The sequence below is a fragment of the Dipodomys merriami genome, unplaced genomic scaffold (assembly GCF_024711535.1).
Source record: "Dipodomys merriami isolate MVZ:Mamm:240054 unplaced genomic scaffold, mDipMer1.0.p SCAF_90, whole genome shotgun sequence".
NCBI classification, from domain to species: Eukaryota; Metazoa; Chordata; class Mammalia; order Rodentia; family Heteromyidae; genus Dipodomys; species Dipodomys merriami.
The window spans coordinates 584,814-605,489 of NW_027206513.1; the positions used below are offsets into that span (position 1 = coordinate 584,814).

General features: G+C 50.9%; 1 protein-coding gene across 1 annotated transcript; it reads left to right on the forward strand.

The window, feature by feature from the left end:
• Positions 1 to 16,165: 16,165 nt before the first annotated feature.
• Dusp2 (dual specificity phosphatase 2) lies at positions 16,166 to 18,360 on the forward strand. Its single transcript, XM_070013343.1, has 4 exons — positions 16,166 to 16,647; positions 16,743 to 16,864; positions 17,207 to 17,426; positions 17,538 to 18,360. The coding sequence occupies exons 1-4, from the start codon at positions 16,248 to 16,250 to the stop codon at positions 17,750 to 17,752; spliced, it is 957 nt and encodes a 318-aa protein (XP_069869444.1). The 5' UTR covers positions 16,166 to 16,247; the 3' UTR covers positions 17,753 to 18,360.
• The last annotated feature ends 2,316 nt before the right edge of the window (positions 18,361 to 20,676 follow it).

A 20,676-nucleotide genomic window follows, 5' to 3' on the forward strand; every position in this document is an offset into this window, starting at 1 on the left:
GATCAGGTCTCAGGTATTTTGTTATAGCAACCCCCCCAAAAAAGGGCAAAAGCAGGTTTCAAGCAGATATCATTTGCAAAGTTCATTTGGATGTTAGGGGAGTATAGAGGAGCTAGAAATAAGATTGGAAGTAGTGTCACATAACATCCTTCACCCAATGATCACAGGGAATACATCTGCATTTGAACAAGTCAGATTTAATTTGCAGTGAGAGAGAACACAGCACAGGAAATGAGCATGTCTCAGAAGGGTTGTGAAGGAGTTGTTCTTGTAACTTGCCTTGACAAACCATGAAGAATTAGGCCCACTTCTGGATGGAAGAGTGGCAAAATGCTATGACATAATTCCTGTACTGTACCACACAAAGCATTCCTATTTTGTTGGCTTCAGGACTGAGGGGAGGGAAGAGGATTTATCAGAACCCTGTGATAGCTGGGGGTCAAGACAGTAGCTGTCCTGGAGGTGCTGGAATCCCAGGGAAACAGCCACTGCACAAGCCTGGTTGCCACAGCAGTTTCACATTTTCTCTTTTCTTTGCCTGCAGGGGCCTCTGGCTGACTCCCCAGGAAGCAGAGGCTGAGGGAGCCTGGGGGAGGGAGTCTTCACCCAGGTCAGCCTTGAGGGCCCAGAGAAGGAAGGAAATATGGTCTGTGAAAGGGAGGAGGCCAACAGCTTAGCCACTGCATTCCCAGAGAACGGGGAGGGGCCTGGTACCTAAAAGTTGCTACAGAAGCACAGGCTGGATGACTGAATCTCAGGATAACCTCAGGCCTAGGCTGGGTCCCTGTACAGTAGGAAGTGCCCAGGCCAGAACAGAGTGGGAAGCTTCAGCCTCCGTGTCCAGGCCTCCACAGTTTCTAGCCCTTGAAGTTATCTTTGCTCCAAACTAACTGGAATCTACTGGTTCAGCCTTCTGTGATGTGAAGCAGGAAGGGCAGACAGGTGGCTCCTTCTACGTTCCACCCCCACCCCTGAAGTTAGACCCTCCAGCTCTAAGTCTCTCCTGATGTCTCTAGCCCTATTCCTTGACCTGCCCACCAAGACTTTACTGAGCATGTGCCAGGCAGCTGGCCTTGAAATAGATTTGTCAGGAACAGATGGTTCTGATGGGCTAGGATAAATGCTATATGCCCCTATCTCATGCCCTACTGGACCTGAGCCCACAGAAGCAGCCTCCCCTCCACTTCCTCCCCCCTCCCACCTCCACCCACCACGTGGGAAGCTATCCTGAGCTTGAACTCAGGGCCTGGGTGCCTGATTCTGAGCTTTTGTGTTCAAAGCTGGTACTCCATCACTTGAGCCATACCTCCACTTCTGGCTTTTTTGATAGCTAATTGTAGATAAGAGTTTCATGAACTTTTCCTGCCTGAGCTGACTTTGACCTGCAATCCTCAGATCTTAAGTCGTTAGGATTATAGGCATGAGCCATAGGTTAACTGTAGAAGAAGCAGCCTTTAGTCATGAGGAATAAGTCTCTCAAATTAACCACCAAAAAGCCAGCAGTGGAGTTCTGGCTCAAGTGGTAGAATGCTAGCCTTGGACATAAAAGCTCAGGGACAGCATCCAGGCCCTCAGCATCAAGCTTCAGGATGTGCACACGCATGTGTGTGTGCACACGTGCGCGTGCGCACACACACACACACACACACACACACAGCCCAGAGAGCTACAAGGAAGGTCCAATTAGACCAACAGAGCCCTCAGAAGGTGGACAACTATGAGGGCTTCTCTCCCAACATTTGTTTTTGTTTGTGTTTTTGAATTCTTCCCACAAGTAGGAAAAGCTCAGGGTTAGGAATTGAAATAATCAGCAGAAGGATCCAAGGCAGTCCTATTCCTGGGCAGGACCTGATGACTGTGGATAGGATGACAGGCTCTTTCTAAGGGTTTCCCTAAAGGTGGGGGCTGCCCCATGTCCTGGGAGGGCAGCCCACTTTCTTGAACTCACGTGTCTATTATTCTTTCATTATTTAAATTATTTGCCCTCATAGTTTCCACAATGCCTTCTGGGATGGTGAGTTATTTGATTCCCAGAGCAGCTGAGTGAGGTGGCCCTGCTCTGGTCCCTTCCCCATGGAGACAGTTGAAACTAGAGGCCTATGACTCACTAGGCTGCCTGCCATCCTTAGAGGGGCCTCCCAGCCTGGGTGGCTGAGAAGGGGGAAGACACCCTCATGAGCTTTGAGGTTGGTGTGTGAGAAGTTTCCACTTCCTTTACTGACTTTGGTACTGGGGCCTCTTTGCCAGGGCCTTTCATCCTCCCCCTCCCCACCTCTTCCCCCACGAGACTCACTGTGCCGGGGCTGCCCCTGATTCCCTGCCTATCCCCTACTTCAGGACTCCTGGGCTTTTGGATACTGCCTTGCCCTGTGGCCCCCAGACCTATATGGCCACCTGCTGCACCCATTTATTCCTCTTGTGGTTTAGATGCCAGCAGCCTTCTTTTGAGTACAATTATCTCTCCTCAGCACCGGATGGAGGGGTGGGAGGGCTCCTGGGACTCTTCTCTAACCCGTTCCTTCACTGACAGGAACCATGGTGGTTAGCAGGGCACCCCAGGGGTTCTTGGGATAGATTCTGATTGGCCCAGGGGAAGACAAACTCTGCCAAGGGGTAGAGATCAGGGAAGCAAGCGGCTCAGGGGCACCTGAACTAGATTTATCCTCTGCCCGGCCAGCTCCAAAGCCTCCAGCCCAGGTTTCACCCCACATGAGTCATTTCCCCTGTGTAGGCCACAGATTCCTCAACTGCAAAAGAGAACTGATGACGACAAAGATGATCCCTAAGGCTAGGACAGAGGAGGTGTTGGAGGGGGAGGAGCAGAGGGGTCTGTGTGTAGCTCAGTCTGGGGGAGTGAGCCCCTAAGGGCCTCACAGTGAGTCCAGGGTTCCTGGAGGAGGAGGCCACATTGGCTTTGGTCCCCAGACGGGTGTGTGTGTGGTGGGGTGCTCTGAGTCTCTGAGGAGTGCACTGCCCACAGAAGGGCTGTGGTAAGCAAAGGTCGTAGGTATGTGTGGGTGGGAGCACTGGGGAACAGTGAAGTGGGAGGAACTGAGCTTGCCTTTGCTGCAGACCATGAACCAGAAAAGATGAAAAAGATATAACCCAGGCTCCAGAGGCCCACGCCTGCAATCCTAGCTACTCAGGAGTCTCAGATCAGAGGATTGTGGTTCGAAGCCAGCCCAGGCAGGAAATTTTATGAAACTCTTCTTTCCAATCAACCACCAAAAAGCCGAAAGTGGAACTGTGACTCAAGCGGTAGAGCACCAGCCTGGAGCAACCTGAGTTTAAGTCCTAATACTGGCACCAAAAAGAACTAAATGGGGCTGGGAAGGTGGCTCAGTGGTAGAACGCTTGCCTTACATGCATGAGGCTCTGGGTTGGATTCCTCAGCACCACATAAACAGAAAAAGCCAGAAGTGGCGCTGTGGCTCAAGTGGTAGAGCGCTAGCCTTGAGCTGAAGAGCTGAGGGACAGCGCCCAGGCCCAGAGTTCAGGCCCCACGACTGGCAAAAAAGAACTAAACAAAACAAAAAACAAGCATGACATCAGGCTTTGGCTGCCAGAGGCAGCCAAAGAGGCCAGATTGTATTCTTGGAAAAAAGATTTTGGCTGTAATGTTGGGGTTTGGATGGGACTAGAGCCAGTGCTCAGCACCTGGGGGTGGGGATCATTGTAATAGTCTGGTTAGGAGATGACAGGGCCTGGCTAATTCTGAAACCACCTAACTGGCTTGGGAAACCTCCTGCCACAACCTCACATTAGCCATAAACCAGTCTGTCACGTCACTTTGAAGTCACCCCACAGTGGGCCTGTGGGTGTATCATTTATGAGCTTCTCTCGCTCTGTGAGTTTGTGTGTGTATACATACTATGTACACACATTGTAGTGAATATTATGGGATATTGACATAGTGTGTGTTATTGAATACTGACAGTGTGTACTGACATAGTGTGTTATTGAATACAGACATAATGTTATTGAAAATTGACATGGTAGGCTATTGAATAAGAACATATTTTATGTATGTGTGCTGTGAAATAATATGAAGTGTTAAGCTTTAAAATTAGGAGTTAGGGCTGGGAAGGTGGCTCAGTGGTAGAGTGCTTGCCTCACATGCATGAGACCCTGGGTTCCATTCTTCAGCACCACATAAGCAGAAAAAAAAAGCCAAAAGTGGTGCTGTGGCTCAAGTGGTAGAGCACTAGCCTTGAGCTGAAGAGCTGAGGGACAGCGCCCAGGCCCAGAGTTCAGGCCCCCGACTGACAACAATAAAATAAAACTAGGAGTTAGAAGTTAGAGCTATGGAAGACAGAGATAAGGACACATCCAGGGAGCCTACAGAGCCATCACCAAGGTAACTAGCCCACCAGATAACCACACTCAACCAGAGGCAAGCCAGCTCTGCCCTCATCCATTGCCAGATGGGACCAGAAGCAAAGCTGCCATCGAGGCAACGCTGGTAATCAGACATGGCCAGAAATGAAAGGCCCAGCCTAAAACATACAAAAACCCGGGCAGCAGAGGCCCAGCGAGACGGCCTCCCCAGTGTGGTGACTGGAGCTGCCATGGCAAGCCAGCCACTTCTGCCTTCAGCGACTCAGAGCAGCCCTGAGGACACCCTCGGTGGACTCCCTCGACCTCTGGACCAAGTGACACGCACCTGAGCTTCCCTGGGTGTGGACACGCTTAGTAGAATTAGGTATAAGAGTTAGTTATTGGTATGGATTGTATTTGAAGTGTTTGAATAAATTAAGGAAAATGTATTAAGTCTAAGCGTGTTGGGGGCCATATGCAAACTCAGCACACACACACCACACACACACATTTTGTGAACTCACAATCTTCCTGCCTCCACCTTCCAAATACTTGGACCACACCAGGCTATCCTCTGTCTCAGATCATCTCACATTATTTAGTTAGAATAATACATGTAGAAGGGTTCCCACCCCTGGAAGACAAGAGCTGGCCTATCCAGTTATCTTATAGCCACCTGTGAGATTGAGTGCCTGAGTCCTAGGTAGACATAATCTCTTACCTGCTTCCATGGAGTGGGGTTCTCCCAATGAAGACTTTCACCTAAGGTTAGAGGTTGGCAGGGGCAGGAGGAAGAGCTGGCAATGCTGCTGCTGTCCTTGGGTGCTTCCCCCACTGGATGGGCTCTGGCCCTTGGCATTGCTCACAGCTGTTAAGAGTGGCAGGACTGATGTACAGGGAAGGAATTGTAAGCAATTCCTAATCCTCAGGGATGTGGAAGTGATGACGAGGTGAGCGCTGGTTCTAGGTAGGTCCATGAACCTGGGGCTTTGGAGATATTGCCAGTACCAAGTGTTTTTTTTTTCTGTGTATGTGCCAGTCCTGGGGCTTGAACTCAGGGCCTGGGCACTGTCCCTGAGCTTCTTTTTCTTCTCAAGACTAATGCTATACTGCTTGAGCCACAGTGCCACGTCCAGCTATTTCTGAGTAGTTTATTAGGGATAAGAGTCTAATGGACTTTTCTGCCCAGCTGGCTATTAACTGTGATCCTCAGATCTCAGCCTCCTGAGTAGCTAGGATTATAGGCATGAGCCACCAGCAAGCACCCAGCCCATGTGGTTCTTATTTTCAATGAAATGAGCCAATGGCTGGAGTTGCTGGAGCAGGAAAAAACCCTGGGCCTGGGCCTGGACCACTATAGCCAGGCTTCTTGTCAGGGTTAATCTGGCCTCCAGGATCTGGGGAGTCAGTTGGGGTCAGCTTCTGTAGTGTGTGTGGGGTTCCTCTAGCTAAGTCCATTAGCAACGGAAAATTCTGGACAATTTGCCCAGAATTCTAGGCTGGGGTCTGAGGCCTGAACAGAGGAGCCTGGTAAGTGAAGAAGGGTGTAGGCCCATGAGAAGCCAGTCAAACACTAGCTGTACCTTGTTATTGGATCCATGGAATTGTGTGAAAGTTACCTTGGCATTTTTCCTGCATCAAAGAGGGGTGCTGTCCTGGGCGGGGGCACTGGGTATCTGCACTAGGGAGGTGGGTTGGGGCAACTCTTGGGCATTCTGACCTTGGCTCCTTGTTGGGCAGTTTCTTCCCTCATCCCCTCTGCCCTAAGGAACAAATGCCTCAAGCTGAGTGAGGATAAGCCTTGCGGGGCTGAGCCTGGGATGCTCAGGTCCCTTTTCAGACCCAGCGTCCAGGTAATGATTGCTGAGAGCCTCTTTTGTCTGGAGTGGCAGCTGAGCCCGGCATGGAATGACTTGTGGGATTATAAGATGGGACAGAGGGAAGCCAGGGGGGCCATACTGGGATTCATGAAGGGAACAGCAAGAGCAGAGGAGCAGAAGGTGGAGTGCAGGGTGGATGGCGGTGTGGGTATGTCCTTCAAACCAGGCTTACTAGTAGGATTGAGCCATTATCATGCAGGGACTCTGGGCAGGAAGGATGAGGTGGGTGCCACACTGGTGTGGGCAAGCACCTGGCACCAGAGACCCAGTTTGCATGTCCACAAGAGAATGAGACTGACCAGTGTTGCCAGGACAGGGCTATGGCCTCAACCACAGTTCATTTACCTGCCTGAGGCTTCGGCAACAGAGAAAGGGTTTACTGAGAATGGAGGCTTCTTGAAATGATGCCAGGTAGGAGAGGGAGAGGGGAGGGGGGAAGATTGGGGAGAAAGGGAGGAGTAGGTAAGAAGGAAGAAAGCCAGACTGGGTGGAGGGTCAGGCACCAGCCGCCAGCCTCCAAGGCCGGCCTCCTACCTTTCTGTGGGGCCCTCCTATGGGCTTGGGTGAGGATAGCTCACCCTTCCCAGCCTCCTGGGCCCCTCCTTTGCCCTTAGCACCCAGGCCAGCAAGGAGGAGGCCTCAGAGGACAGGGGTTCTGGCCTAATGACTATTGTCTTTGGGGCTTCACCATGGAGCCTCCTGCCCTCCCTCTTTTTGGCCAACTCCTACATCTCACAGTCTCCACCCACACCATGACGGTTGGAACCCCGGATGTATCTGGCTCCCACAGACTCCTGGAAGCTAGGTCATAATTACCTCCACCAATTCTAGCCTGGGTGGCCCTTGGTGGCCACTTGGAGCCACCTTTCTAGGCTCAGACTAAATTTGCCTATAGGGAAACTGAGTCAGGCACTACTTCCTTTGGTCCTGCTGTGGGTGAGTCAGCTTAGGGATATGGCTAGATGTTCATCTATCCCCTGGATGAAAATAGGGGGCAGTGGGCTGACCTGTTCCTGGTGGTGATATTTAAGAAAGTCCTGACATATTTATGGTATAGCATGGCCCTTCAGCTAGCTCTGGTTAGGCTGCTTCTTGGAACAGGAGGACTCTCAACCAGGGGTAGTGGGGGACTTTAGGGCTGTGTCAGTGGGGTAAAACAAAGCAAGCTCATAGTGAAGACTCCCTAGGGTGCCCAACACAGTGCCTGACACCAGGGCTAGAGCTCCCTGACCACTGCATTTGCAAATCAAAGACTAATGTCACAGGTCATCTTGTGCAGCATGGAGATCTCCCAAGGTGACATCCCTTCCCAGAACAGCACTGATGATGAGGTGTACCTGTGTGGCGTGTGTGTGTGTGTGTGTGTGTGTGTGTGTGTGTGTGTGTGTGCGTGCGTGTGTGTGTGTGTGTGTGAGAGAGAGAGAGAGAGAGAGAGACAGACAGACAGACAGACAGAAACAGAGAGAGAGAGAGAGAGAGACAGAGTCAGAGACAGAGACAGAGAGAGACAGAGATACTTATGCTGATGTGTATTTAATGTATGTGGTGTGAGATATGTGTGTATATCCTGCTGTAAATGTCAGAAGAGACACATGGCCTCAGAAATGGCCCTACCCAAATGTTCCCAGCAGTCTGAGAGCCTGCTTCTTCCTGGGCAGCAAAATTGGTACTCACCACCTAGGGAAGGGACCATCACACCTAAGCTGTCTGAGTGAGGACTTACATGCAGGGCCAAGTTCCATGTTAAAGGTAGACAGGAGTTGGTAGTGGGAATACGTCTCAGGACCAGAGGTCAGGTGTGGGGATCTGTGGGCCACAAAGGGGCAGATAGGACCTGTGTCAGGAGGGGTGAGTTTGGGGTGCTAGCTTCTGGTTATGGTTAGACCACTCATGGAGGGCTTTTTTGGCTTGTGTCAGCATTCAGGCCACATCGTGGTGGGTATCCATAGGTTATGGAGAGGTTTAGGTTTGATTGCATGGCACCCTGGTCTGGGGACCGATGTGAGTCTGTGTGCACATCCCTGTATGTGTGTGTATGTGTGTGTGCATGACCATCTCTAGGTGTCCCAGAGGACTCCATGAGTTGTGGCCTTGGCTTTTTTTTGTCAGTCATGGAGCTTGAACTCAGGGTCTGGGCACTGTCTCTGCACATTTTTGCTCAAGGTGAACACTCCACCACTTTGAGCCACAGTGCCACTTCTAGTTTTCTGATGGTTAATTGGAGATGAGTCTCACGGACTTTTTCTGCCTGGGCTGGCTTTGAACTGGGATCCTCAGATCTCAGCCTCCTGAGTAGCTAGGATGACAGGTGTAAGCCACCAGTGCTGGGCAGCTTTTTAAATTGTTAACAATAACTATAAAAAGGTGATGTACAGAGGGGTTGCAGTTACATAAGTCAGGCAATGAATACATTTCTTTTTAGACAATGATACCCCTTCCCTCGCTCTCTCCCAATTTTTCCCTTCTGTCCGTACCCACAAGTTGTATGGTTCATTTTCAATATAGTATCTAGTGGTACCACTGCTGCATTTGTTCACCCTGTGTCCCTCCATGTGGCCTTGGTTTTTTCCAGAGCTGTCATCTTCAAGGGAAGCTTAAGCTGATTTGGGCCCAGATTCTCCCTAATCCTCTCCTAGCCCTTCCTTCCTGGTGCCTACCCCCAGCCATCTGTGCTTCTTATCCTAAGCCTCTCCTGTCCACTCATCCTTCTCTCTGTGGCTTGGGTAACCTCATTCTTAGCCCTTTGTCCTCATAACTGAACAAGTAACCTTCTTCCAAATCATAAAAGCCCGAACGCTTGACAGGGCTTGGCTCAGGAGAGAAAGAGCTGAAAGGTTAAGCGGTATTCTCATTGTTTAATTTTTTAATTGTTATTATAAAGGTGATGTACAGAGGAGTTAGTTACTTTAGTTAGTGAGTACATTTCTTTTTGGACAATGTCACCTCTCACTCTTTCCCAGTTTTTTCTTCCCATCCCCACCCACAAGTTGGATAGTTCATTTTCAACATAGTGTCGTGAGTACCACTGAAAGCCTTGTTCTTCTGGTACTCTGGGAGCCCTCCCCATTCCTCTTTCTCATGGCTACCCCCTCCAATCTGTCCAATTTGCTGTTTTGGCTCCTTTTTGACTCTAGATCCATCCTGTATCTTTTATTTTTTTCTTGGTGATAGGTATAGGAGTTTGAACTTTGAGCTTTGTGTTTGCTAAGCAGGTGCTCTACCATTGAGCCATGCCCTCAGCCCATTTTGCTTTTTTAATATTTGTTTCAAATAGAGTGTGGAGCTTTTACCTGAGGCAGCCTCAGGCTGCAATCTTTCCACCTCCACCTCTAGAACAGCTAAGATTACAGGTATGAGCCCCACTCCTGGCCCCTCCTGTGTTTTCTTCTCTCCCTTCCTTCTCTTCCTTCCTTCCTTCCTGCCTGCCTGTCTGCCTGCCTTCTTCCCTTCCTCCCTCCTTTTTTCCTTTCCTACCTCCCCTCTCCTTTCCTCCCCTCCCCCTCCCTTCCTTTCCTCCTCCCTTCCTCTCCCTTCCATTCCTTTTACTTTTGGATGGCACTGGGGATTGAACTCAGAGCTTGGACTTGCTAGGCAAGTGCTCTACTACTTGAACCACGTCTCCAGCCCCTTTTGTGTTAGTATTTTAGAAACAGGGTTCTACTTTATGCTCTTGCCAGCCTGGGCTGCAGTCCTCCTACTTGTGCAGAGATAATGAACATGTACCACTGTACCTAGCCATTTGTTGAGCTGGAGCCTCATGAACTTCTTTTTGCCTGGACTGGTCTTGAGCCGTGATCCCTCAATCTCCACCTCCCAAGTTGCTAGGATTACAGGCTTGAGTCACTGTCACTTGCTCCCCTACGCATTTTTTTCATTTGCCACTTGGATTCACGTCTCTGTCCCTCATCCCTAAACCATCAGCTGCTGACCTCACCTTGTGGTGATCTCACTTAATTCCTGACTGCCTGCTTCCAAAACCCATTCTCCACTTTCAGCTGAGTGCCTGCTCTCCTTAATCAGAACCTTCCAAGGATTTCCACTGTCCTTTTAATGGGATCAGACCTGCCGGGCTTAGCCTGAGCATCCTCACCAGCAAGCCTGCTCCTATGCGTGTCTTTATCCTTGTGGCCCACCTCTTACCCTGCTCTTGCTTATCTTGGCCAGTCCCTTGTCATCCCCAGGTTACAGCTGAAGCCCACATCCTGCCTGAGGCCTCTCCATGACCCCCTCTCCTGCTCTCTCATTCCCCTCTGGGGTGTCAGTCACTGTTCTGCCACTGGCTGACATGATCTCATTTATTTATTTACTGTCTGGTCTCTGGCTCACATTGCAAAGTCACCCCAGAGGGCAAGAGCCTTGTCTGTCTTGTTGCTTTCTCAGCTCCCACACATAACTTGGCACTTGGTAAATACCTGGTGATTGATGCCTACTGGAACAAGAGGGAAGTCCGGAGCAAGTGGTGTACCCAGGGCTATGAGTAGGCAATGGCAGTGCTTGTGCTTGAACCCGGGAAATCTGATTCCCCGTAAAAGTTAGGATGGGGCTCTTGCTCCCTCCCTCCCTCTCTCTCCCTCTCTCCCTCTCCCCCCCACCCCCACTCTCTTTCTCTCTTTCCTTCCTTCCTTTCTTTGTCAGTCATGAGGTTTGAACTCTGGGCCTGGGCACTGTCCCTCAGCTCTTCAGCTCAAGGTGAGCACTCTACCACTTGAGCCACAGCACCACTTCCGGTTTTCTGGTGGTTTATTAGAGATAAGAGTCTCATGGTCTTTCCTGCCTGGGTTGGCTTTGAACCACGATCTTCAGATCTCAGCCTCCTGAGTAACTAGGATTATATGTGTGAGCCACCAGTGCCCAGCTGGGAGTGTTTACTTTCTGGAACCATCTACTCTTCTTTTTCCTTGGAGCCTGGGATACAGAGGAGCCAAGGCCTAGGACTGGGCTCAACAGAACACAGACTTGTATCAACCTCCACATCCTCTCCCCCCCCTTCAGAGCTGGGTACTGTGTTTCCCTACAAATGCCAGAGTCCTTGAGGGGAGGAGCTTGGAGCTGTGGTGAGGTGACAGCTAGGTCCCCCAAGATAAGGGGCGGAGTTTGGTCAAGCAAGTGGAGTTCTATGGGCAAGGTGGGATGCAGGTGGACTGATTCTGGATGCAGGAATGAGGCCCTGGATTCTAAGGAGAGGATGGAAAGGGTTGAAAATTGTCAGTCCTAACTTTAGCTCCACCATCTATCAATTCTAAAGGTCATCCTGACTTTTTTTTTTCAGACAGTTGTGGGGCTTGAACTCAAGGCCTGTGTACTGTCCCTTGGCTTTTGTGTTCAAGACTAGTACTCTACCACTTTAAGCCACAGCCCAACCTCCAGTTTTCTGGTGGTTAATTGGAGATAAGAGTTTCACAGCCTTTCCTACCTAGTCTGGCTTCAAACTGCAATCCTCAGATTTCAGCCTCCTGAGTAACTATGATTACAGGTGTGAGCCACCAGCACCAGGACATCCTAACTTGAGGTGTTTAAGCATCATTACTTACCTAATAGCCTTCCTTATGTCAACTCAGTTTTAATAAACCTAAAATTTATTTAAAGGGAAAAGATAATCATTACTGTAAGTGGATAACTAGTATCACTGGTCATAAATACAACATGATCATGAAGGTGAATATTACTGAAATAATGAAGTCAGCTTCCAGGCATAGGGGCTGGGAGTGGTCTGCTCTATCCTCAGCTCCCAGCATTGTATCTGGATAGAATGAGTATGTGGGGTACATTTTATGAGGGAGAGGCAGAGTCTGTGATTAAGTGCAGAGGAAATGAAGAGCCTGGTTATGGATGTTTGGAGAAGGGGCTGAGCTTCTGTCAAGATGAAAAAAGGAAAAGCAATGTTAGAGAAACTTTCCTCTTGATGTATTTAGAAGCACTGACAAAAGCATTTGAGAAGGGCTTGAACTTCCTTGCCAGGTGATTCAGGTCTTGTTTGGATGTTGCAGCCTTGGGCTGCAAAGCCTTACCTCGCTTCCTGCTGGGCATTGTGTATGAAGAGCCCAAAGTTCAGGTGGCACAAAGTGTGAGTGTCAGGACCAGGATTCACATGTGCTGCTCACTTGTAATATGAGGAACAGGTCCCCTAGAAGAGGCCCCACTGTGTCCAAGGGTACTTGATTCCTGTTCTCTGTCTCTGTCTATCTGTCTCTCTCTCTCTCTCTCTTATACATGCATGTGTATGTGTGTGGAAATGAAACCAGCCCCTTCACCCACATGCTGGTTTGCTTTTTTTGGCGGGGAGGGGTCAGTACTGTGGCTCAAACTCAAGGCCTGGCCACTGCTCCTGAGCTGTTTTGCTCAAGGCTGGCACTCTACCACTTGAGCTATAGCTCTACATATGGATTTTTGGTGGCTAATTGGCAGTAATAGTTTCACAGAGTTTCCTGCAAGGCCTGGCTTCAAACTTTGATCCACAGATCTCAGCCTTCTGAATAGCTAGGATTCCAGGCATGAGCCACTGGTTCACTCCTGGATCAGTCTTTGAGCTTCCTGTTTCACCTTCCCCAGGAGAAGGCTAGATGCCTAAGGTGGCCCTCTTTATGCCCTCTAGGCTGTGTTGGATAGGCTCTCATGGCAGTGGGTCCTTACCTGGTAGAAGCCTATGAGGGTGGCTACCATGCAGCACCTGGTCAGAAGTCTGGCACAAGACACCTGACATTGTACTGACTTGCTCCTCAGGTAGAGCTGGGGCTGGCTCTTTACTGTCAATCACTCTCGTCTAACTGCTCAGGCCCACCTCAGCCTCCCTCCCTCCCTCCCTCCCCAGGGGGCATCTGCTTTGGAAGAAGAAGGAAAGAAAATGAAATGCACCACCAGCCTGGGCATTTGATTGTAGAAGGAAAACCCACTTTGCATGGGGGCTAGGTGGATGAACCGGAATCCCAAAGGCTGGAGACAAGTGACGCTTAAGCAGCCATCCAAATAGATGGTTACAGAAAAGAATAACACAGAGAATCATCATTTGTTCCAGTTGAGACTCACAGGTTTTTTTTGTTGTTGTTGGTTTTTTTTTTTTTTTTTTTAAGACAGAGTCTGGCTATGTTAGCCCAGGCTGGTCTTAAACTCCAGATCCTCCTGCATTAGTTTTCTGAGAATTTGCTTTCAGAATTTTTTTGTTTTGTTTTGCCTTTTTTTTTCTTTTCCCCATTCAGTACCTCAAGTTTGAACTTGTAGACCTTGCTTCTGGTGAGGCTGGCACAATACTGCTGAGCCACACCTCCAGCTCAGTTTTTCATTTATTTATTTTTTTTTAAAGATAAGGTGTCACTTTTGGCTGGGCGCACCTGAGATGTGATTTGCCTACTTTCCTGCTGGGCTAACCTAGAACCATGATCCTCCCAATCTTAGCCTCCCATGTAGCTTGACAGATACATGCCATGGCACCCAGTTATAAGTTGAGAAGGGGTTTAGAGAACTTTTCTGCCCAGGCTGGCCTCAAACCACAATCCTCCCATAGACAGCCTCCCAAGTATAAGTAGCTAGGATTATAGGCATGAACTACCAGTGCCTGGCTCAGTCTCAAGTTTTGAATTAAAGTGGGGGTGAGGGGGAAAGCCAAGCCAGGGGCTGGGAATGTAGCTTAGTGGTAGATGCTTGCCTAGTATGCATGAAGCCCTGGGTTTGATTCCTCAGTACCACATAAACAGAAAAAAGCCAGAAGTGGTGCTGTGGCTCAAGTGGTAGAGTGCTAGCCTTAAGCACAGAGAGGCTCAGAGACAGAGTTCAGGCCCTGAGTTCAAGCCCCAGGACTAGCAAAAAAAAAAAAAAAAAAGCCAAGCCCCAAGCTCATTTGATTAAGTCTGTTCTATGACAGCCAAGCCAGGAAAAATGCAAAACAAAAGCAGAAAATTCTCTGTGCTGCCCCTTACCATCTAGTGATGGGAAGTAAGTTTCTCTCTCCAGAACAGGCAGCCTGTGGGCTGTGCAGTCTGATTGGCTCACACTGTCCTCTAGCATGCATCCACGGCTCTGCCTCCCTGTCTGCTGCCTCCTAGGGACCATCCATGATGGGGGTCCTGGGGAGGTGTTGAGAGGGCAGCAGACATGCTTTCCCATGACTCATCCATGATGACATACAAGGGTTAGGGGAATCTTTGGTCAGAGCAAGAGTGAGGAGGGGGGAATGTGGGCTCTTCTATCCCAGCCTTGGGCTTTCATCTGGGTATTGAGGGTAGGGGTTCCCAACTCTGGGAGCCCTTCCTTCATGGCTAAGTTAGAACCTATGTCCCAGAGTTGGGAAGAGGACAGCTCCAGAATGGCACTGAGGGAGTGACACAGATGATTTGCTAGCCAGGACCCCAGGGATGGGGTCATGGAGCAAACTTTCAGCTCTCTTCTTTCTTTGCAAGGGACATACTTCCTTTAGGAGGTCCAGAGGCTTGGTCCAGTGTGGAAGTCAGGGGTTTGGCTGAGCCAGTTTCTTTCCTGCAGTAAGGCCTCCTCTGCCTCCCTATGGAGCTGTAAGACTGCAGCTCCCAACACGGCAGGTGACGCAGGTTCCACCGGTCAGCAAGACTGGACCTGACAATCCTTCTGCACAGTCTGTAATTTGCCCCAGAATCATCCATTAACTCATTTGTGTGGCTGATACAAGGATAAGAGCTTCTATCAGCCTCTGGGATCTGTGGCCTAGACTCCCTGGCTCTGTTGTGGGCTTTGCTGCATCAGCCTCCAGACTGGCCTGATAGGGAGGGAGGGGCTTGTGCTACAGGGATCCAAGCTATGGAGTCACCTTGAAACTAATATGAGTGCACAGCCGGTCCTATCTGACAGATGGGGACACTGAGGCACCAGAGGATGACTTGGCGTAGGCTGGATGTCTCTGCTTCAACATTCTGCCACCACCTACTAATTTCTTGCTCCCACCCCAGAGCCCCAGACTCCTACGTACACCTGACAGCCGCCATTGCTTTTTTTTTTTTTTTTACTGCTCAAGTGTGAGTCAGGGTCCTGTCCCTAGGGGAGTATGTGAGGCACTGATGGGCTGGAGGCAGACAGTGAAGGGGGCGAACAACAGAGGTTAGTGCTCTTAGTGGTTCTCTTTCCCTTAGAAATTCCCACTAGCGGAGGCCCAGAGGGCGAGGCCTAGAGCATGATCAAAGTTCCCCTTTAGCCCTGGCCCATGACACCAGGAAATCCTTCTCTCGGGGCCGCGGGGGGTTTCCCTGGGCTCTGGGGAGAGAAGCTTTGCCCTATTCATAACTGGAAATTTGTCACGGGCCCCTGCTCATTCCCCCAAGCGTCCCCATATACCTTTTCACCCTCCTTAAGCCAAAATCCAGGGGATTTGGATTCTGGGTACTGTTTTCTAGCCTAGCCTGCTGACTGCACACCCCCAAAGTTCTGGTCTCAACCATGAGATGGCGGAAAGGAGGGAGGCAAGAGAAAGTCCCTCCTGCCTCCGGTCTCTGAAGCACATGTGATGTCTGAGTAGGGGCATCTCATCTTTTGGTGTAGAATCATCCTCAGCAATAAGCAGGGGTCCGTTTTTTGTTGTAACAAATTCTGGGAAGAAACCCCCTGGGGGATAAAGGAGGACAGGAGGAAGCAGGGGACCCCCATGACCGCGAAGGGCGTATGTGTATCAAAGAAGTTGAGTTCCAAGTACTTGGAGGCCTGGAGTCTGGCAAAGGGTGGGAGGGGGCACCCTTCCTGGTTGGGGTGCAAAGACTGGGGCAGGGCACATTTGGGCTCCAAGACCCCAAGGAACACCCTTAAGAGCTGGCTCTGAGTTCTCTCCCCCTCCCCCGGATGTCCCCCTCCCAGCCTGCCCGGTAACCCCAGGGTGGCTCAGCCTGCGCCCCACGTGAGGCCGTGGGGGCGGCGCCGCGCCTTCCTGCTCTGCCCTTGTTTGGTGACCCGGTGGGCCGTCCCACGAGTACTTAAGGCCACAGCGCCGCCAAGGCCGCTCAGAGCCAATAACTGGGACGGTGCGACCCGAACCGAAGTCCGGGAACGCGAACAAGAAGGGCGAGGAGAGGAAGGGAGAGCGGCAGAAGAGGCTGCGTGATGCCGATCGCTATGGGGCTGGAGGCGACCCGCGAGCTGGAGTGCGCCGCGCTGGGAGCGCTGCTGCGGGAGCCGCGGGAGGCCGAGCGCACGCTGCTGCTGGACTGCCGCCCCTTCCTGGCTTTCTGCCGCTGCCACGTGCGCGCGGCGCGCCCGGTGCCCTGGAGCGCTCTGCTGCGGCGCCGCGCGCGCGCCTCGCCCGCCGCCGCCCTCGCCTGCCTGCTGCCGGACCGCGCGCTGCGGGCGCGCCTGGCCCGCGGCGACCTGGCGCGCGCCGTGGTGCTGGATGAGGGCAGCGCGTCGGTGGCGGAACTGTCTCCCGACAGCCTGGCCCAGGTGCTTTTGGGTGCGCTGCTACACGAGACCCACGCCGGGCCCACTGCCGTGTGCTTCCTGAGAGGTGAGCCCGCCTGTCCCGCACCCACGATCCACCACCACGCCCAGCCCAGCCCAGCCCTGGTGTTTTAACTGTGCCCCTCTGCCCTCCCTTTGCAGGAGGCTTCCATAGCTTCCAGGAATGTTGTCCTGATCTGTGCTCCGAAGGCCCTGTCCAGACGATGCCCCCTGCAGGGCCTGAAAACAGTAGCACCGACACTAGGGTACCCATCTATGACCAGGTGAGTTGAGATCACGGTTCCTTGTGATTGTCTTCTTCCCATCTCCCCCATCCCTCCTCCCCAGGCGAAATGCCTCTGGAGAAAGACCATCATGAACATGTGTTTAAGGGTTTCGTGTGTATGTGTGTGTGTGTGTGTGTGCGCGCGCGCACGCGCATGTGTGTCTGACTATATATTTTGGGGTATCTGAATGTGTGTCCCCAAATTCATGTCCTTGGTCAGGATGTCTAGCCGAGAACTTCACCTGCTCTGGGCCAGAAGGTGGTATCTCCACCCTCTCAGGGCACTAGCTCTGTAGACCTTGGCAGAGAAGGTCTTACCACTACCCCATTCATCCTCCAGGGTGGCCCTGTGGAGATCTTGCCGTACCTGTTCTTGGGCAGCTGCAGCCACTCCTCTGACCTGCAGGGGCTGCAGGCCCGTGGCATCACAGCTGTCCTCAACGTCTCTGCCAGCTGCCCCAACCACTTTGAGGGTCTTTTCCGCTACAAGAGCATCCCTGTGGAGGATAACCAGATGGTGGAGATCAGTGCCTGGTTCCAGGAGGCCATTGGCTTCATTGGTAAGGGGGCCTTACTGTCCAGGGCCTGAAGGAGTGCAGGAAAGGTTGGGGGAGCCTGTGTCCTTGCCTGTACACCTTCCTGGCTGACTTCTGTCCTCATCTCTCTTGCAGACTCAGTGAAGAACAGTGGAGGCCGGGTGCTGGTGCACTGCCAGGCGGGCATCTCACGCTCAGCTACCATCTGCCTAGCATACCTGATACAGAGCCATCGGGTACGGCTGGATGAGGCTTTTGACTTTGTGAAGCAACGCCGGGGAGTCATCTCCCCCAACTTCAGTTTCATGGGTCAGCTGCTGCAGTTTGAGACCCAAGTGTTGTGTCACTGAGGCAGAGCCCCTCTTCCTACCCTGCTTTTGGCTCCTACTGATTTCTAGGGGGAGCTGACTAGACAGGCGGGATCCTCTCTGGTCTGTTGCATCCCCCTCACTTGGAGAAGGATGCTGGACTTTCTGATCTGGTGCTCTTTGGCTAGGGGTTTAAGGGCAGGCCCTTATTTAGGAGACAAGGATGAGGCATGTCTGCTCTCTCCTCTGGCAGAAATGGACTTGACTCTACACCCACGGGCTCTCTGTGGTCCTATCACCATTGAACCCTTGGCAGCTTGAAAGCCCCAAGAAGCAAGTTGTGGCAACCAGAAGCCCTGGCTAGGGGTGACTTGGGCCTGGAACCTGAGCCTGGTGCTCCTGGAGGAGCTAGGAACAAAAGACATGATGTATGTGTCATGTTATAAATTTCTTGTTTACATGAGTGTATGTGAGTGCCTGTCACCACTATCGTCATTTGGAAGTTATTTGTGTTCAACTGACACTTAACACTCCCTCCCCACTTCCTCCCAGCCCTGCAGGCGGGGGTTTGGAAACTTAGCACTTTATATTTATACAGAACATTGAGGATGTGTCAATAAAATATTGTTTTGTTTAAAAAACTAACAGTATCCTAAGTGTCTGATCTCAAGTTCATGCCTGGGAGAAGGTTCTGAGGCTGCTCCTTCTGTAGTTAGTGTCTGGGAAGGGAAGGGCTCAGTCTCCCTCTTGGGTTGAGGGTCTTTCCCAGGCAAGTTCTGCCTCTTGAGCTGAAAGGGGTGGGCTTATGGGAGGAGGTCTTTGTGTCTTGGTCTCGGAATGGACTCAGTGCTCTCTTGGTCAGACCCCAGAACCACTTTTTTTTTCTTCTGAATATGTAAGGTGGATGTATGTGTATAGTCCCAGTGTGTGGCTGTTCCTGTGGGAGTGTATGCACATTTCACATGTGGCTGATTCTAGGGAATGTGTGTATTCTATGTGTTTTCCCTCAGCAAGGCTCTCTCATGGCTGTGTGTGTGTGTGTGTGTGTGTGTGTGGTGTGGTGTGTGAAGGAGAGAGGACAGTCTTCCCCCATAATCAGATTGGCCCCTCCCAGGTGTCATTGCTCCTGTCCACAGCTCATTGTAGCCTCTATTTCCGAGCTGCTCCTCATCCTCAGAAGGCATTTGGCTTGGGATTGAGTGTAGAGGACTTGTCACGTCACTAGGGATTAGTTGTTTATATACTCTTCCAACTAGCATATCATTGAGCATTGGGTAACTGAGCAGAAGAATGTACCAAGGCTCCCAAAGACCGGTACTGGCATCTCTGGGATTTGCCTGAGAGTAGAGGCTGCTGAGCCCATGGGATGGTGGAGATGATGTTCCTTGCTGCTCACATGGTTTCTATCTGGTCTACTCCATTTTGCCCTTCCAGACTCACTCAAGGTTTGTCCCCTGCCTGAGGGCCTGGCAGGGTGTCCTGTTGGGGAACAATGTAGTTTGATGGTCAGGGGGCAGGTTTTGCTTTATTCTCTGTCATTTTCCCCAACTGTAAAATAGAACTTACCATCAGCCCTATCTTTAAGGTGTAAATAGTATTACTGGTCCACAAAAAGACCTATGCATATTCAGATAACATTACTATTGGCTGTACTAAGAGCAATATTTTCTGGATGTGGGGTATGCAGGTGTGTATCTGGATGGGGGCCAGACCCTCAGATCTGTGTCTGGAGCCTGGCACAGGTGGGTGTTTGCTTTCTAAAGATGACTGGTTTGCTGCCTGTCCCCAGAGCCTATTCCTACTAGTCTCAGGGGAGGAGCAAGGTGCTGCTGCTGGGGAGGTCTGGGAAGAGCAGGGTTGTTCTCAGGCCATACTTGGGCTTCCACAGGGACCTGTCCGTAATTTTTACAGCCAGTTCGGGGTGGGTGGGGGAGATCTAGGGGCTGGAGTCATTGTGCACTTCCTGCTATACTGCCCTACCTCACACACAATGGGACTGGTGGCTAGGGAGTCTGCCCATCTCTCCCTACCCCATCCTGGCCTCCCTCCCCTGTTGTTTTTAAACAAATGGAATTTCTTTGTCTCTATTCTTTGTTTTTGTTTTTATGCTGGTACTAGGGCTTGAATGCTAAGTCTCACATTTTTGCTTGGATCTTTCGATCAAGGTTGGTGCTCTATCACACCCCTACTTCTGGCATTTTGTTGGTTAGTTGGAGATAAAAGTCTCAGAGTTTTATTTGCCCTGCTGGCTTGGAACGGTGATTCTCAGATCTCAGCCTCCTGTGTAGCTAGGATTACAAGCATGAGGCACCAGTGCCTGGTTTTATTAATTTTCTTTTCTTTTTTTTTTTTTGGTATTGGGGATCGAACCCAGGACGTTGCAGTTGCTAGGCAAGCGCTTTGCCACTGAGCTACATCCCAGCCCTGGTTTTATTAATTTTCTAACCTGGAGTTTGAACTCAAGGCCTTGTGCTTGCTATGAAGGCACCCCACCCCAAACCACATAGTTTTAAACAAATTATTTCATTTCATTTATGTTATTTATTTATTTATTTATTTATTTTTGGTCAGTCATGGGGCTTGAACTCTAGGCCTGGGCGCTGTCCCTCAGCTCTTCAGCTCAAGGCGAGTGCTCTACCACTTGAGCTACAGTGCCACTTCCGGTTTTCTAGTGGTTTATTAGAGATAGGAGTCTCACAGTCTTTCCTGCCCGGGCTGGCTTTGAACCGTGATCCTCAGATCTCAGCCTCCTGAGTAGTTAGTATTACAGGCCTGAGCCACCGGCGTCTGGCAAATCTTTTTTTTTTTTTTTTTTTTTTTGGGTCCGGTTGTGGGGCCTGAACTCTGGGCCTGGGCGCTGTCCCTCAGCTCTTCAGCTCAAGGCTAGTGCTCTACCACTTGAGCCACAGTGCCACTTCTGGCTTTTTTCTTTTTTCTTATGTGGTGCTGAGAATCGAACCCAGGGC

Excerpts from the sequence above, each read along its gene's own strand:
- Dusp2 (XM_070013343.1), top strand. The coding sequence starts at position 16,248 with ATGCCGATCGCTATGGGGCTGGAGGCGACCCGCGAGCTGGAGTGCGCC. Across the intron at positions 16,865-17,206 it reads GGGTACCCATCTATGACCAG|GGTGGCCCTGTGGAGATCTT; the intron begins GTGAGTTGAGAT and ends TTCATCCTCCAG. Across the intron at positions 17,427-17,537 it reads GGAGGCCATTGGCTTCATTG|ACTCAGTGAAGAACAGTGGA; the intron begins GTAAGGGGGCCT and ends TCTCTCTTGCAG.